At 38.3% G+C, this 18,676-nt stretch overlaps 1 protein-coding gene across 1 annotated transcript in view; it reads right to left on the minus strand.

The window, feature by feature from the left end:
- RICTOR (RPTOR independent companion of MTOR complex 2) overlaps window positions 1–18,676 on the minus strand; it is an 81,822-nt gene that overhangs the window by 51,102 nt on the left and 12,044 nt on the right. Inside the window, exons 3-6 of the mRNA XM_054177919.1 lie at window positions 14,729–14,826; window positions 7,960–8,024; window positions 1,740–1,871; window positions 781–844 (exon numbers count right to left, since the gene is read on the minus strand). Of these exons, the coding sequence (XP_054033894.1) occupies window positions 781–844; window positions 1,740–1,871; window positions 7,960–8,024; window positions 14,729–14,826 (359 nt within the window). The remainder of the gene's footprint in view (window positions 1–780; window positions 845–1,739; window positions 1,872–7,959; window positions 8,025–14,728; window positions 14,827–18,676) is intronic.

An 18,676-nucleotide genomic window follows, 5' to 3' on the forward strand; every position in this document is an offset into this window, starting at 1 on the left:
GCAGAACAAACACAAACTTTTGCATTTGCTTTCATTCTGTTCTAGTCATTGAAATGCAACTCTGAAGATCAAAGACAGGCGATGCAAAGCTACTTACAAGCAGCTATGATGAAATAAGTAACAAAAACTATGATTTTGGTCTTTAAAGATTGTCTTTCAAGAGGAAGAAATAATGTGGCTCATACTGCTTCTAACCCTAATTTCTACTTGGAAAATAAAACAGCTGGTGGGGGACTTTTTAGGATGTCATATAGTGATAGGACTAGGGGGAACGCAGCAAAAATAGAAAGGATAGTTTCACGTTGGATGTTAGGAAGAAATTCTTCACCATGAGGGTGGTAAAAAACTGGAACAGGTTACCCAGGGAGGTGGAGGAAGCCCCATTCCTGGATGTTTTTAAGGCCAGGAAGAATGTGGCTCTTAGTAACCTGATCTAGTGTGAGGTGTCCCTGCACACAGCAGGGGGGTTGGAACTAGATGATCCTTGAGGTCCCTTCCAACCCTAACAATTCTATGATTCTATGACCTCTATCAAAGGAAAATTAGCAGGTTTTCTAAGCCCGCTCAAGATTCTCAGTGATAAAAGATTAAAATCAAAACAAACTACTGTTTGTACTACTGTTCCATATCTCTTTTGAATTATCAGCTGTAATTTCTTCTCACATGATAAATTAAGGTAAGTAATTAGACACTATATGAAATAATCTGCTGTTGGGAAAAAACAAGAGTCAGCACAATGGATTTGTATAGCTGATAAGACCAAGTGGAGTTAAACTTTACCTTTCTGACTAATCGAAGTGCTTGTGTTCTCTCTACTTCATTACTCTGTTGTATGTCAATGCACCTAAAATAAGTCAAAAAACACATTTTGTTTGTAACAACACTAACTTGCACCTTAACATCTCATGTTAGTATTTATGCAATTGGATAAAGAGAAGAAAACTGTTTCATGACTGACTGTGTAAAAATTCAGCCTTGCAGCCTATTGCTGAAAGACTTACTGGTCAATTAGCTTTAGTTTGGGTTTGTTTCCCCCATTCCCAGGTATCTTCATTACAATTAAAATCAGTAAAGCGTTTTCAAATGTGCAAACCCAAGGCATAACAGCTTCAATAAATACTTTCTGAGTTACTAGCATCTGTCATTTTAAATGAGACTAAATAAAGCATTTATAATGTTTCAAATCAGTATGTTTTGAGTTCTTTGATCAAAAGAATCCTTTTGCTCCAACAAAATTAAACAGAATACTAAAAATGACTACACATATGTATTTATAAACAGAAATAGGCACATCTGTATCAGTATGTTAAACCCAACAAGGTTTTAGTGAAGGAAGCACTACAGAAGCTAATATATACATCTACACAGGATACAGATATTATTATCACATTATTAGTTTGTTCTTTGGTATTCTTCTGTTGCCATGTTATACTTGGATTACAAATTCTTAGGCATGGTCTACCTTACAGTCCTGACCTTATACTAGAGGCTCCAAAGCACTATAACAGAAAGAATCACAACTCCCATAAAACAAATTAAGACATAAAAATTACTGATATTCCAACTTTCTAGTAACACTGCAGATTATGTTTATAAAGGACATTATTCACATGGAGGAAACATGCCTCATAAAACTACATATAAGAATGTAAGAGCATATGGAAACATCTTTTCTCATATTTCTCAACCATGAAAAAGCAAGTAATTTATGACTGTACAAGACGGAGGAAAAGAAATACCTGGCTATCAAGTAATCCACTTTCAACTTCAGCACCTTCTGGAGAATACTGGAATCTCGAATGAGATAGCGGAGAGCTCGCAATCCAGCTGCACGAACCTCTTTTGCTTCATTTAGTAAAGCTAATCTCAAACTACAATGAAGAAACAAACAATTATTTAGCATCAAGAAAGAATTCATCTGAAATGCAGCTGCTACATACTCACTTAAAAGTCTGATTTTATAAGAAAAAAATGTCCTGCATTCATGTCTTGTCTGATATTCATTGTACAACCTATAAAAATAGCCCTTAAAAATAAAGGGGTCCAGGAGGGCTGGACCTACTTCAAGAAAGAACTGATGAAGGCTCAGGAGCAGGCTGTGCTCAATGTGCCGGAAGAGGAGCCGCCAGGGCAGACGGCCAGCCTGGTTGTGTAATGAACTTTTAACAGAACTAAGGAAAAAAAAGAGGGTATATCATCTTAGGAAGAAAGGTGAGGCAACCCATGGGATGTTTAAAGAGGTTGCTAGGGCATGTAGAAGGAAAATTAGAGAGGCAAAAGCACATTTGGAACTCAAACTGGCCTCTGATGTGAAGGACAACAAAAAGTCCTTCTATAAATATATTAATAGCAGGAGGAAGGGCAGGGACAACGTCCACTCCTTGGTTGATATGGAGGGAAATGTTGTATCACAGGATGAGGAAAAGGCAGAGGTACTTAACACCTTCTTTACCTCAGTTTTTACTAGCGGGAAAGAACGTCTACCAGACAGCTGGACTGCAGAGCTGGCAGAAGGAGCCAGGGAGCTGCATGGTTTCCCTGTGTTCCATGAGCAAGTGATAGGAGCTCTCCTCAGCAGCTTAGACCCCCACAAGTCCATGGGACCAGATGGGATCCATCCTAGGGTGCTGAGAGAGCTGGCAGATGAGCTGGCCAAGCCACTCTCCATGATTTTTCATCAGTCCTGGCTCACTGGAGAGATCCCAGATGACTGGAAGCTGGCCAACGTGGTACCCATCCACAAGAAGGGCCAGTTGGATGAGCCAGGGAATTACAGGCTTGTCAGCCTGACCTCAGTACCAGGAAAGATTATGGAACAGGTCATCCTGAGTGCAATCACACAACACTTAGAGGATGGCCAAGGGATCAGGCCCAGCCAGCATGGGTTTAGGAAGGGCAGGTCCTGCCTGACCAACCTGATCTCCTTCTATGATCAGGTGACCCACCTGGTGGATGTGGGGAGGCCTGTGGATGTAGTCTACCTGGACCTCAGCAAGGCCTTTGACACTGTTCCCCATAGCAAACTCCTGGCCAAGATGTTAGCCCATGGCTTGGATGGGAGCACACTGCGATGGGTTAGGAACTGGCTGGAGGACCGAGCCCAGAGAGTGGTGGTGAATGGTGCCACATCCAGCTGGCAGCCAGTCACTAGTGGTGTGCCCCAGGGATCAGTACTGGGGCCCATGCTCTTTAACATCTTTATTGATGATCTGGACGAGGGCATCGAGTCCATCATCAGTAAATTTGCTGACGACACCAAGCTGGGGGCAGAAGTTGATGTGCTGGAGGGTAGAGAGGCTCTGCAGAGGGACCTCGACAGGCTGGACAGATGGGCAGAGTCCAACGGCATGAGATTGAACACATCCAAGTGCCGGGTTCTGCACATTGGCCACAGCAACCCCATGCAGAGTTACAAGCTGGGGTCAGAGTGGCTAGAGAGCAGTCAGGCTGAGAGGGACCTGGGGGTGCTGGTTGATGGTAGACTGAACATGAGCCTGCAGTGTGCCCAGGCAGCTAAGAGGGCCAATGGCATCCTGGCCCGCATCAGGAACAGTGTGGCCAGCAGGAGCAGGGAGGTCATTCTGCCCCTGTACACTGCACTGGTTAGGCCACACCTCGAGTACTGTGTCCAGTTCTGGGCCCCTCAGTTTAGGAAGGATGTTGACTTGCTGGAATGAGTCCAGAGAAGAGCAACAAAGTTGGTGAGGGGTTTGGAACACAAGCCCTACGAGGAGAGGCTGAGGGAGCTGGGGTTGCTTAGCCTGGAGAAGAGGAGACTGAGGGGTGACCTTATTACTCTCTACAACTACCTGAAGGGAGGTTGTAGACAGACGGATGTTGGTCTCTTCTCCCAGGCAGCCAGTACCAGAACAAGAGGACACAGTCTCAGGCTGCGCCAGGGGAGGTTCAGGCTAGATGTTAGGAAAAAGTTCTATACAGAAAGAGTGATTGCCCATTGGAATGGGCTGCCTGGGGAGGTGGTGGAGTCGCCATCACTGGAGGTTTTCAGGAGGAGACTTGATGGGGTTCTTGGTGCCATGGGTTAGTTGTTTGGGTGGTGTTTGGTTGATGGGTTGGACGCGGTGATCTTGAAGGTCTCTTCCAACCTGGTTTATTCTATGTATTTTATGTATCCAGTTCTGGATCCCCAGTTCAAGACGAACAGCAAGTCCAGCAGAGGGCTACAAGGATGATTAAGGGACTGGAGCACCGCCTTATGAGCGGGACTTTTTTATTCTGGATAAGAGAAGACTGAGAGGGGATTTAATAAATGTTTATGAGTATGTGGGCTAGGTGCCAGGAAGGAAGGGACAGCCTCTTCTCACTTGCACCCTGTGATAGGACATGGGGCAAAGGATGTAAATTACAGCACAGGAAGTTCCACCTCAACATGAGGAAAAACTTCTTTACTGTAAGGGTCACAAACACTGGAACAGGCTCCCCAGAGAAGTTGTGGAATCTCCTGTGTATTCTTGTGTGACCTGCACTAGATTCTACGGGTCCTGCTCTGGCAGTGGGGGTTGGACTCAATTATCAGAGGTCCCTTCCAACCCCTGATATCTTGTGATCATCACAGTATGCTGGACCCCGCTTTGTGAACAGGAAAAGACTTGTGGGGAACATAATGGCTGGAGGCCATCTTGGACACAGCAATCATGAAATAATATGAGCTGTCAGTTGCTGAAGTAATAAGGGGGATCAGGAGCACATATTGAGCACCCCACCTGTTTTCTCACCCCTGGTCAATGTGTTTCTCCATGCATCCGCGACAGGGATTCTCTTTAGTCATCCTTCTGTTACTGATGTACCCATAGAAGCATTTCTTGTTCTCTTTGACAGCTGAAGCTAAATTAATTTCTGTTTAGGCTTTTGGCCTTTTTAATTTTCTCCCTGCATAGTCTCATAACTTTGTAGTCCTTTCTGAGTGGCCTGTTCCTTCTTCCAAACTCAACTCAAGTCCTTCCAACTCAATCCATTATATGATTCTATAAAAACAGATTTCCAAAGGTATTCAAGAGAAGCAGGTAAGTAAGTCTTCAGCTGAGTTGAGCAGATAACAAGCATCCTTCAGGTTGTGAGTCATGTTTTGTTTATAGTTTTGCAGCTTGCCAGGAATGGAAGTCTGGCAGGTGAGCACATACGACCCAGTTCTACTCAATGGTATTGCTCCAGTTGGACTTTTACCTCAGAGTTTACAATAGGTTTTGAATGTGCCTGTTTAAGACACTTCAGTAGAGATTCCTTCACTCATGCAAATGATGTTGCTGCTGCCCATGACATTCTCATTAGGACAGCCAAGTACTGAACTTGAACTTTCCCTTCACCATTTAAAGTACATTACTTTTTCAATTTTAGAGCAAAGTATTTCCTGAATGGCAGAACAAAGCAATGTAGTTTGTCAAAGGCCATCAATGAATTGAAAACTTGCTCTACAACTCATAAGAGGAAGACATTCTTATTTGTGGACATCAAGAACTGGCACCAGTGAAACCACTATGAAGGACAACACTGTCATGAGATTCAATGCTCAGAAGTGAGAAGGGATCAAAATGGATATGCACAACCTTCAAATATATAGATATATAAATTAATTAGATAGATAAGAAGATACAGATCTAAAATAAGGGTCATAAAAATCCATAAAGGTCCAGCGAAAGCAATGACATATACAACTCTGAACTAAAAATCTCTCCATTAAAATCAAAATTTAAACAAAACCCCACAATAGCCAATGACTATATTAAAAAATCTGAGAGAAACCTGACCTTACAAGGGCAATGAAGAAAATGTAGGAAAAATGGAGAAAAATGCAAGAAAACCTATGCATGTTTCTAGTTGTTCTGACCTCTCAGACGTACAAAGACAAAATCTGAAAAAATTAAATCAGCCTTAATGGATAATCCAAAAGGAAAAGACAGAATAAGGAAAAAAAAGAATTAGACTGAGGTATGAGAGAAAAAACCATTTTCTTCATACTAAGCTGTTGCTTTAGAGATCTGCACAAAGATTTCTATCTTAGTGTTTTCTTGATTACACAAAATGAATTAGACAAAAAAGTGAAAATGATGGAAGAACTGTAGGAAATCTATCAGTAAGTATTGTCAGCAGCCCACCAAGCTTTACAACTCGGTATTTGAGAATAACACTAAAATGAATTAGCTGCATATATTAGTAGCACCATGTTATTAACAGTAATGACAGACATGCAGAAAAAGTGACAAAGAGGTCTATGCAAAAAAAAAAAAAAAGTCTTAAGGGCATACAGAGGACTGTTTATTAGTTTAAAACAAAATTATCTTAAAATAAAATTAGCCATCCATGTGAAGCATCCAGAACTGTTTACACGAACTATATTCTACCACTCACAACTGTATAACAGATTATAGAATGAGGAAAAGCAGCTTTACAAATCAAAATCTGAAAAGAGCAGAGGTAAATGGAAGATTTTTAACCTGGTAATTTTTTGTCATGATTTTAACCCAGGTTCATAATCTTCTATAGGCAGTACTTAGTATACTATTCTTGACTTGCAAGGGAACCAAAATTCAGAGAACAATGTTAATATCGCTATGATATGAGAAATTTTAAGAGAACTTAAAAAGTAGCTGTATGCATAGTTAACACAATGGTAAGGAAAACTCAGGGAAGATTGTGAGGTATGACTTAATGCGTATCAAGACAAAGACTTATAAACTACTACAGCATAATTCTAAGTAGCCATCAGATCAAGACAATTGTTTTGATACTCTGCACATGCTTCTGTGGCAGAAACTGTCCCAATTTTGTTTGCCTGTGAAGTCTGTACTTCATTAAAAAGTCATCCTGTAAACATTTCCAAGAACCACCAAGCAGAACGATTATGAATATTAAGCTGTGGGTATTTGAGTGGTATTTTTGAGTTTGAGAAACACCACTATTGGAGAATAACCTATATATACACACCTTAAAAATTTACTTCTCATGTATGCATGAAGGGATGATTAGACTGACAGAAACAACACTACTAACCAAGGTCATGTCACTGTCTTTACTTGTGTGGAAGCCATTTTGGGAGTTTTCTAAGTAGGGGGCTATTTTTCTTCACACACATGCTGAGAAGATTTTTCTCTTCTTCATCAATATCCATAATTGAGTTTGGATTACCAGGTCTTTCCACAAACGCTAGTATTTGCATAACATTTTAGGATTTGTGTTTTAAAATATTTGGTAAAGAACTTTGAAGCTGTACTCCAAATTTGAGATTTTTGAAGTTAGACTCCTATCATAAAGTGCAGTAATAGATTATGTAAGTCAGAAGTTAACTCATTAGAACTTACAGCAAAATACACATTCACAAAAAACACACTTTTTTTACTTTTTAGTTTTAGCAAGACCAACAAATTCTCTTTCACAAAAGAACTTCCAGGATTTCCACAAGAAATCATGTTCCCCACCATTTATTTAAAAGTGCCTAGCTTTTTAAAGCTTGCTTTCCCAAGAGGCCAGATAATTGAAAGAGCACAAACACATATATTGAGTACTAAATCATAGCTGCTTCTGCCACCAGTGCTGAGCCTCAGCATGAATTCACCAATGTCTGTGTACTAACACAGAAGTTCTGGACATAAGAGCGTAATTGCTTTTGACTAACAGAAACAGCAACAACATAGACAAAAAATCCACCTGAAAGTACAAGCAGCAGCTGTTTCAGTAGCAGCGAAGGCAATGCTACAAAGACATATACATGCACACCAAATTAATATTAAATGTTTATCTTTAAATCTTGGTTCCAAATTAAGAGTACACTCCATAAATTCTGTGGGTGCACATTTTTTACTTAAAGTGCTTTTTCAAAGTACTAAAGTATTTAGAGGTATTCTTAAATCTGAGCAACAGCTCAAAATTACAAATAAAGTTTATTTAATTGCAGTTAAACAATTGAAGTACCCTCATATTATTCTAGTGCTCCTTACTACTTACCATATTATGATACTGTCATATGTAAATCCTAGCTTTTCTTCAGTATGGCCAGTGTTACAAAGAAGCTGAAAATAAAAGAAAACATCTATTATTGACGAGTCTTTGAAAATTACTATTAAAACCATAGATTTCTGGCAAGGCTTTCAAAGAAACCTGAGTAATTTAATTCATGGCAAGAGAAAGTGTCTCAACTTCCAACTTCCCTGAGAATTTCTGCTGTCAGTATTCTCTTCCTAAATACATCAGACAAATCTGTGGCATCTTATACTAGAGAGGCGACATGCATACTGTTCAGTTTTTCAACTCCAGATCGCTAGTTTGGCAACTGATAACCAGAAGAGATATGAAAAGACTGACATCAAACCACATCTGTATTCAAGAGAAGGCCTTGGGTGAGAGCTTAGAAGCACAAATCAACCACTGATGGTCCATTGTCACATTTTGCCAGAACAGCACAGACATATGAAAAAAACAAGTGAATCAGAAAGTTCTGCCAATGGCAAGTGTCCCATAATTGAAATTTGGTATGGTCTGCTATCAATTTGGTCTTGGCAATGTTAGGTCAACGGTGGACTTGATCTTGGAGGTCTTTCCTAGCCTTAACGATTCTACAATTCCACAGACCATGTATTGCTGAAAAATCAGTGCAAAGGTTTAATTTATGCATGCAAAAAGACACCCATAAGCTGTTGCAAGTTCTGAATGTTTCAACAATATCGTAAGGCTGGAGACTATTAAATTAAGTTTTCACACCCAAACCCAGTCTCAAAAGCAGCAATCTAGTGCATGCCAATGTTTTAGCCTCTTGAGGAAATGAGAAGTCTCTTCCATAAGAAGAGTTGATGCTATTCTCCATCACAAGAGTGGCAAACAAATTCCTAGAATCTCATTTACTACCCCTAGCTAAAATTATAAAGTTCTTTATTACCATGTCTTGATCCCAAAGTATTTTTCCAAGCAAATCCAAAACCCCAAGTGACTAATACTGATTGCAACAGCTTTGCACTTTGTCCTCTCTTTTTGAAACAGCCAGCATGCTATTAGCAGTTTCTTCTAAGTGAGGGAGTCAGGAAGTGTGTGCTAACAAGTGAAGACTCCTGGCTCTGAAAGCATTTAAACATATCAAACCCTGTGCCATGTTCATTGTATGCATTTACTGCTAACAATAAGAACTTTTTAACAAACTAAAATCAGAATATTGCACAGAAACTCTACATTTAAGTAAACCCATTTTATTAGCATGACGTTTTAAATTCCGTTTTTATATTCATGCTCCACATGTACAAATTCCTCCAAGGATCACACTACATGTAAAGAAAGTAATTTGCATATTGTGAGAAAAATGTGTAATGATAATGCTGAAATCCAAAAGTTGTTAAAGAGACAGATTACTAAACTGGCCTGTATCAGCTCCACATTTAGATTCAAATAATCTAAAGTTAACAGAAATATTTTGGATTTTGCATTTTTCTTAACAATGTCTATAACCAAAGGTAATTATAAAATGTAAGGGAAGTTATTATATAACCTCTTTTCACCCCACCTTTCAAATTTAAGTGATAATAAAACGAGACAATCGGTGCATTAACTGGTTATGACAGTACATCACTTCCTAGCATTAGTCTATTTTTATGCCATGTTGTTGGACTGCCCAAGGCCATCACTGCTGCTTTAGCATTTCTATTGACATCTTGTGAACTGTAAAAATTGGCTGGCAGATTGTAAGCAAAGCAGCGTGAGAAGACAGTGAGTAATAACAGTTTATTTTTCAGCTGCAGACAAGTACATCAATAGTTGCTTAGGCTAATCATTTATACTTCTAAACCTCTTCCTATCATTTTGCTCCAGATACAAATGAGAAATCCTAATTAACATATCAAATTATCCTGTCCTTTTATCCTAGTGAAAAAACAAAGTTATCACAGAATTATAGTTCTGATGTAGAGGATAAAAGTGCTTATGGTGTGAACTATTCCACTTCCGAAGCAAGTCTCCTATCATCTTGCATGGTCCCAAGATGGTCCCTAAAGCAGATGGTGTGTTCCAAGAACCCACCTAACTTGGGCAACTGCTACAGCATCTGGTTTACTGGACCACCTCTACTCTAGTTGTCAGCACCCATTCTTAACAACTGCACACAATGCAATTATCAGCTTGTTATTACCAGCTGTTTCCACCTAGGAATTCTCACTGTGCACGTCCTCATTGATAGATTAAAAAAAACTTAACCTTGTCATCTTGAAACTCAAGAGTCATGTAACGTGACAAGAGTTAAAACTTTTATCAAGGTTAACAACTGTATGCATACAGATTTCTGAACTTGATTATAACCATTATCAAGAAGTGTTTGACAGTGTCTGGGTGTACATTCAAAGTATTTCTCTCAAATAATATGCAGCTAAAATTGGCTAAAAAACTGAGTATAAGATTAGCTACTTCAGCTACTGGTTTACTCTCATTCCAATAGGTCTACATTACCTACATACTAGCTCTCTTTGTTATTTACATATGGAAGTATGCTTACACAATTTCCAGCCAGAAAAGAATTCAAAATCTGGGAGAGCAAGATTATAATTCAAAATGTTTCAGTGCTTTGAAACAGTGCTCATACTCAGTAAGAAAATTTATTCGTTAAAAAGAACAGGGCAACATATTCTACAGGGTATCTCACTTCATGAACACAGAAACTGAAAGGAGCCAAGACATCCAGAGAACATTCAGAATGTTAAATACAAAAATTTCAAAAGGAAAGCAAGATCTCTAAGTGACAGCATACTACAAAACTTAGTGAGTTAATGTGATGTCATTTCAAGAAGGAAGGTGGGGAAGAAAAAAGAAGTTTCACCTGTAGAAATACTACCAGAACTACATTATGTTCGTGTGTTTGTGATTAAAAGATGTTTTCCCATGCCCCACTTCACACACTGCTCTCAAAAAATTTTGAGCACCACATTTTAAGAGGAGGCAAACTGAGAAAAGCATCAGGAAAATGTACAAGGCATCTAAAAAATACACTCATGAAGGCTGAGCCACTGGGTTTGTTTAGTCTAGGAAAAAATGGTGAAAGTAATATTGGAGTGGCAATTTTAAAATGATAAAAGAAGTCATGGAAGGTGCTGTTCAGCTGGTCTCAATGCTTTAGGTATTTGCTCAATTTTAAGATATAGGAAAAATTTTGCCATTTTCTTTTCATTCCAACTTCAAATAACATTAGGCAGGTCAATGATTCTGGCCCAAATGCAGTAAATTGCAGACAAAGCCAAGTTGTATGTTTGACTGTAGCATTTAGCAATTAACATGCATATTGTAAGTTTGCTGGCAAGAAGTACCAAAATACTAAAATCTGCTTTTGGCTATATGCTGCCCTATTTCACTAAAATGGTGATAGACTATCATATATATATAATGGAGATGGCTGAAATTATGCAAATATACTATACATAAACATGTATATTTTTCCATATACACATTTTATATGTATTTTATATGTATATATACACACACAGACTATATGCTGTGTGCTAAAATTGTAAGTAAGCCCACTCTAAAATTAAAATTTTTTAACATAATAGTCAATGAATGGGAATGTCACAGTCTCTTTGAGGGTATGATTCAGTATTAGGACAAAATGGTGCTTACACTAGGGCAGATGGTGACAAACTTACAGTGAAGGGTTTTTTTACGTGTTTTGTCAGCCATGAGTTTTTCATGCTACTTGGATGAGTCACAGCAATATGAGTAACACATCAACATGTCTTGGAAACAGGAGGTCAAAACAACAAAACCACAGGTCAACAGTGTACACAAGCTGACTGCACATTGAGACCATTCAAATTCATTTTTAACAGAATATTCACAGGACTTACTAGGTACAATATTAGGCTATGCATCCAGAACTATTATGTGGATTATAATGAAGGAAATACGGTTTGAACCACTACTGGCAGTATTTATAAAGTAGACTATTTAATGGATCCTAGTCTTAAGAAACATCTTTAATGAAACTGCAGACCCTGGATTTATACTCACTAATTCCCCAGGTTTATTCCACAGGTGCATGTACTTGAGAATATGTTGTGGTCCTATGTACTACATACTTCATCATAAGATTTCAAGTTTCGTCTGTAGTGGTTTAGCTACTTGGATGAATGTTAGTGTCAGTAACATTCAGAGTACAACATACTTGGGTTTTGCAAATAACAGCTGAGGCTCTAAAACAACTGGCTATGAATCAGACAGATGGAATCCGTGAAAGCCTCTATAGCCTCAAACTCAATTCATATCCTAGTGAAATTCAGCAACACAGTCAGAAGCTGTAAGATATATACAGCAAAATAAAAGAGCTTCATTACATAATGACAGAATTAATTTTGAGCACACTGAAAATACATTTTTCCATATGACTGATGCCATTCAATTGCCAAGTTTAAGCTAAAGCAAACTAAGGTGTTTTTTTTGGTGTTCTTAAAGAACCACTTTTCTTTTTGAATATAAAATAGAAATCCCTGTAACAACATTTGTGGCTTTTTTTCCCCTGTTCATTATTTAAGTACAATTTTAGATTTAAAAAGGTATAAAGGATCTCTCAGAAGTTAACAGGGCAGTATACCTTCAATAATAAAGGATTCCAAATAAATACTTTAAATTCAAAAGGTATTTACCATTAGGTAAATGCAATTGTACAGGTTCTTCTGGTTCTCAGAAATTTATCACTTACCACAACTCATGGGGGTGGGGAAAACCCCATAGCAGTAAAAATGATACTTTGGTATTATTCAGCAGAGGCTGGGAAGCTTCAAGTTGCTTGCCTTACGTGCTGGCCTTATAAATGAAACACGGGTAATCCTGTTCAGTTTACTGAAGCCAAAGGCACAGTGAACTGCTGTGACAGCTGAAAGTGTCCCTATTTACTGGAGTGAAATCCCCAAACATGATTCAGGTCAGTATTCAGGTTAGCTTAAATAATGATAGAGGTGGCTTGAAAGGAACAATGTTATTTTTGTCTAATACAGATTAGGCAGTACTTCACAAATGTTTTTGCCCACAAACTGCAACTTCACTTATCAGATGATGAGCAGAAGATGAGGAACAATTCTATGTCTGCCAATGCTGCACTTCAATTGCAAACCTAATCCAGCTCTTTAATTTTAAGGCAACTACAGAATTTGGAAGTATTCACATGTAGAAGTTTCCAGATTAACACGGAACATCCCACAGCTAAGGTTTGGCCTCTTTAAGCAGAATAAAGGGCTTTCTTGCAACACAGTTTGGAATCTCAGTAAGAATAGCAGCATTTTCTCAATGGTGGATGTCTGACAGACTTAGAGACACAATAAGGCAATGACTCAAAAGAAATATTTTGGTATAACTAAATTCAGTTTCTCAGTGAATACTATGCACCTACTCATGCTCTGAACTGACTCAGTAAATACATGATTTACAGATTTGGTATTAATGTACTAGGAGATAAATTTGCCTTTGTGCTTTTGCTCTCATTACATAATCACCCTCCTGCTAACTGCATCTTATACACTACCACTGAAGTGCTGTTCAGTCTTACAAGGAGTGCTTTCAACAGCCAAGAAGCATGCCTACTTCAAAGATTATTATGTATGTTCATCCTTCTAATATCAATTGGTCCTTGCAACCTGCCCTTGAGCATAGGTTCTTTCACTTGAGATTGTCTCAAAACTATCAAGTAGCATCCTGGTTTTCTTACTCAGTGATTTGTTAGCAGTTCGTATACAATAACAATAATTTAAAAGTTACTTTACCCACAAAATTCTTCACTGCTACTTTGCTTCTTGCATACTGTAGATTTCAGGATTCATCCTCTGTCACAGAAACTTGAATTTCATCTTCAGACATGCTGCCCTACCTGTGGTACTCTGTCAAAGGTGTACAACTTAACAGCTCCTTGAAAGTTTCAGTCCATCCATTTGAGCAATAGTTACACTGCAGCTCCACTGCTTTGTAGCTAACTGACCGCAATGCAGTTTTCCCTTGTCTTGACAAATGGAACACTGGTCCAAACACAACCATTCAGTATGCTTCAAAACGAACTTTTCCTAACTCCCTGCTCACCTCTCAGTCTTCTCTGTTCTTCATCTACCAAAAGAAAAATAAATAGGTGTTTGCTGTCCTTCTAAAGGCCTTTCATGGCCTCTTGCTTCAGCCTACACTCTCATCCTGCAATAAGCTTTAATTTTCGCCTCCTGTCAGCTCACAGTTTCCAATGTATCCATCACACCTTCAAACAAGTACCTACCACATTCCATAGTCTGGAAGCAGCTCAAAACAAAAAAAAAAAAAATCAGAAGTAGAGATCATTTCCAGAAATCATCTCTTTAATTTTTTTCATTGTGAAAACTGCGGTGAAAGTTGAAGGTTCCTATCCTATCAGCATTCAAACCACTGGAGATCATAATGATACAGTCCTCCCCCTCCCCATACTACATTCAAATTTTTGATTCAGTTCTACAGAGAAGGAACTAATTTTCAGCTCTACTTGTGCAACCTAAGTGATTAACTGGGAGATATTTCAGGCTTCTAAGTACTGAAATGTTACAAATATTCAGTCAGTAAGACAGACAGACCTCAACATAACTTTGTATTCATGTATTTGCTTGTCCTTATTTGTTCTTCTCCTCTCCCACAACATGCAGATTTCAAGTTCCATGATATTTATCTGTTTCATGAATCAATCAGCCTCTGCCTGATACAGTACCTACAAAACATTTTGTGTGCATGACACCACTTCAGCTCTTACCTTAGTAAAATTGTTCAAGTGACCTAGTTTTCTCATATTTGAAACACCTTGCAACTTGGCCACATTTTGGAGGATCTCTCTCATATTATCACAGGGTTCTGCAAAAGAGAACAGTTTATCAACAGATACAGTTAAAAAGAAATAAAAAATGTAAACATGCATTCAACATGCATTCATGCATTTTCCTAAATATAACAGGTACTCTCCCCATCTTAATTAAGGACGTAGGTAATTTTCACCTCAAGAAGGATCAATTTGATTTATGCCTAGAACCTAAACCAGGTATATCCAAGTTCTCTAGCCCACAGACAAGTGGAAAAAACAATAATAAAAAAGTCCTCTTTTAAAGCAGGTATTAGTTACTATCTTAGATTTGCAACCGACAATGTGTCGGCAAAGTGTCTGAAACTCAAGCCTTAATAGCTCATAAATGAACAACTTTATCCTTAACTCCCTTGTTATTTAAAGAGTAGAAGTAAATGTAAAGACAGAAATAAAAAGGTAACATGTTACCACCATGCTATGCAACACTTTTCCCCTCCAGGCAAAAGGTTGATGGGATTTCAGAGAGACATGACTCTTTTCTACTCTCCATATTGTTCTCTGTCCACAACCATCACAAATTTTCTAGAGAGCCAGGACTTTCCAGTGACATGAGAAGAAAGCTACAAGGTAACAGGGGGACTGGGAATGTATTCTCACTTATTCCTAAATATCCACCATTCCAATAAAAACAACCCCAAACCCCACAAATCAGGATTCAGACATGAACTGACGATCTTACATTCTGCTAGGAAATGGAAAAGGACTACCAGACAGCAAGAAGAGGCAATACTGTTGTGTCTCTGGAACAAGTAGGTTGAGAGCTGAGGCAGAGTGAGACAAGCGCGGGGACTGGAACAGAGAGCTGCACACAAGGCTACTGACAGAAACTGCAATAAACTCTGCACATACTGGTATTGCAGCAGGACAGTTTTCAAAGGAAAATGCTTGACTGCAATCTGTGTGAGAGGCACACAGCAGTATATTACCAAAAAAATAAAAGTAAAAAAATCTCATTATGTAAAAGAAAATCTTCTTCTCTGTTCACTCTGAAGGGATATGTATATTTTGCATTATACAAAGGAAATCAACATCATCTGAGAGGTAAATAAAGTACCTTCTTCATCACCCTCTACAAATGAAGATGGTTTTTATAACATTCTGTAGCTGGAAAAAAAAAGGTTAACAGATTTGAAAAAGCAGACATAACTAGCAGTCTCATCAGGATATACCCAGAATGTATTTTGGAAATACTCTGTACTCATACTACAATCAGAAATACGTGACAGTATTTAAAGATTAAGACACACACAGGTAGGCACCTGAATTTAAGGTGTGTAAACACATAAATCCACTGTAGCCAATGGAGATCTCATCTATTAGCCAATGAAGTAAAAAACAACCAATCTGACCAGCTGCAAGATGACAGCTCAAGGGTAAGGCTAATCAATTGTATTGACCACACTGCTTATAATGTGCTTTGGCACATGTATGGACATGCTATTGCCACACCACATAACTGTGATTTTTTGGTTAAAGGATTACTGAAGCCTGGGATGACAAAACAGGCTCCTTAAATGTGAGCATCAATCCTAATCATCACCAGCTTGATGTGAAAAAACTTTCACAAATCTAAGTCACAGCAGTAAGTCAAATGTTAGATACACAGCCACAAGCACAGAGCTACCCTGCATTACAGAACAGAATGCATAGTGAAACCAAACATCCAATAACTTTGAATTTAAACTGGAAAACATGCAGGCATCTCTTTGATGCTCCATCTCCCAGGCAAACTCAGCCAAAAGAGACCACAAAGGTATCTGACACAATCACAGAAATTAGAGACAGTGAAAAGTCTTACTAGATCTATCCAAAGTTTAGGCTTCCTCTTCATAGTGTACTCTTCTAGGACTCAACTCTTATTGCAAGGTTTGCAATAGGACAAGCCATGGAAACAAAAGCAGCACTGAAGACAAGCAGGTTGGGATAGTTCATAGAATCACATAAACACTTTGGTTAAGTTATGGCACTATGAATAGTTTTACATCATAGCCTCTAACTTCAAGAGAACATAATAGGAAAGGAAAGCGACTTCCTCATTATTTCATTTCTCTGCAAATACAGCTGGGCTGATTCCTACACTTTGGCCTCTTTTAGGCAATGGGTGGGAATCCCTCTGGCTCACTCCACTTTTGTAACATATTCCATTAGGCCACAAGAAAGACCCCAGGTGAGCAGCCTCAGAGCTCCTCAGAATGCTCTTCTTGAACTCTCTGGGGAACAAGCAGCAACGATAACTTCAAAAAATTACTGGAAATACGCTTTTAAGCTTTAATTTTGAAAGTGCAGATGGCTACATACTCAAGGAAATACTATAAACTACATGTGATACACACAGGAAAAATCATGAGACTATGCAAGAAGCCTCTTGAACGTCACTGGCAATGAAAATTTCTATTCTGCTAGGTAAGAATAGGCCAACTCAGAAGTGAGAAAGGTATGCTATGCAGAAAGGCAACTGATTTGGATGTGAAGAAACCAGAACATGATTATCACTACCTCTTATAGTAACAATTGGGTAGCAAAGACAGATCTTTGTAATGATACTGCATAATTGAAATGCGCACTAAACCATTTTACTTTACATACATATGAAAAACTGCAGCTACAGAAACTGTTCCTCAGATTGTCCTCTTTCTGCTTAAAGAAGTTCTCATTTCCAGGACAGAAAAGTTTGAGGAAAACCATCTTTCTAGTGCTTGGCAGAGCAGCCAGGTATTTCTCAGAAGCTTCAACAGCAGGTAAGTAATTTGAATCAAAGTTGAGACTTCAGTATAAGACTTACAGCTCTGAAAAACATACTGATAATATGAATACACCAAGTTAGCTGGCTTACACTTCAATACAGCAGCAACACTAACATTGTAGGAAAACAAACAAACAAACAACAACAATATAGAGAAGAAATATATACCCTCTAATAGCATACTACCTTTGAAGGAACAAAGATTACAGAAGCTTCTTGGTCAAGCTGTGTCAAAAGTTCAAGTCTCATTTTAGACTTCAGAAAAGCCTTGCAAAAAAATTCTTAAAAAAAAAAAGTTACCTAGAAAATTGTGATGTATTAACTTGAAGGAAAGACTGGGCCTCCTGTATTTCCTCTTCTGGAAATACATCACATATTAGAATGAGGCAGAAAATTTACTTAGTTACTCAAGCATGAATAATTTTTATTAAAAATAAAGCCAATAGGGAAAGTAAACAGGCCCAACAGAACTTCACATGTGGCAGATGTCAAAGAATTTGAACAATGTAATGTAACTTCACAAATGTGAAGTCTGGTTAGTCTGCTTTTTACATTAAAATGGGCTGCAAATCGATTAAATACATTTTTGATTCTACCAAATAAGCCATATTGCTTTCCCATAATCAAAGATTAGAACCAGCTCTGCTTTTCCTGTATAAAAATCTCATTAAATTACACTGGAGAATGTGAATTAATCTAGAAATAGAAAAATATGGCATAAAGAAGAACTATCAGGGCCTTAACATCAGTTTTGCGTGCTGCTATTTTTTTGTTTGGGGGAGTGGGCTGGTTTGATTTTTTTTGTTTGGGTCTTTTTAAGGACCCTTGGAATTATTTCAAACACATAGATTTGTTGCTCCTGGAAATGGTTTAGTGGCGGACTTGGTATTGTTAAGTTTACAACTGAACTCGATTGCAAGGGTCACAGAAGTGGTTGTGATGCTGAACCATTCACAGGTAGATTGGTGGAAGGAGTATGGATCCTCTCCAGAAAAGATACATTAGGAAAAAAAAGTCAGAATTCTGGGGTTTATTTACCTGCACTTTTACACTCGTCAAGTTGTCCTGCTTAACACACATGAAGAAACTTTGCCTTAAAT

This window comes from Dryobates pubescens, chromosome Z (genome assembly GCF_014839835.1).
Source record: "Dryobates pubescens isolate bDryPub1 chromosome Z, bDryPub1.pri, whole genome shotgun sequence".
NCBI lineage: Eukaryota > Metazoa > Chordata > Aves > Piciformes > Picidae > Dryobates > Dryobates pubescens.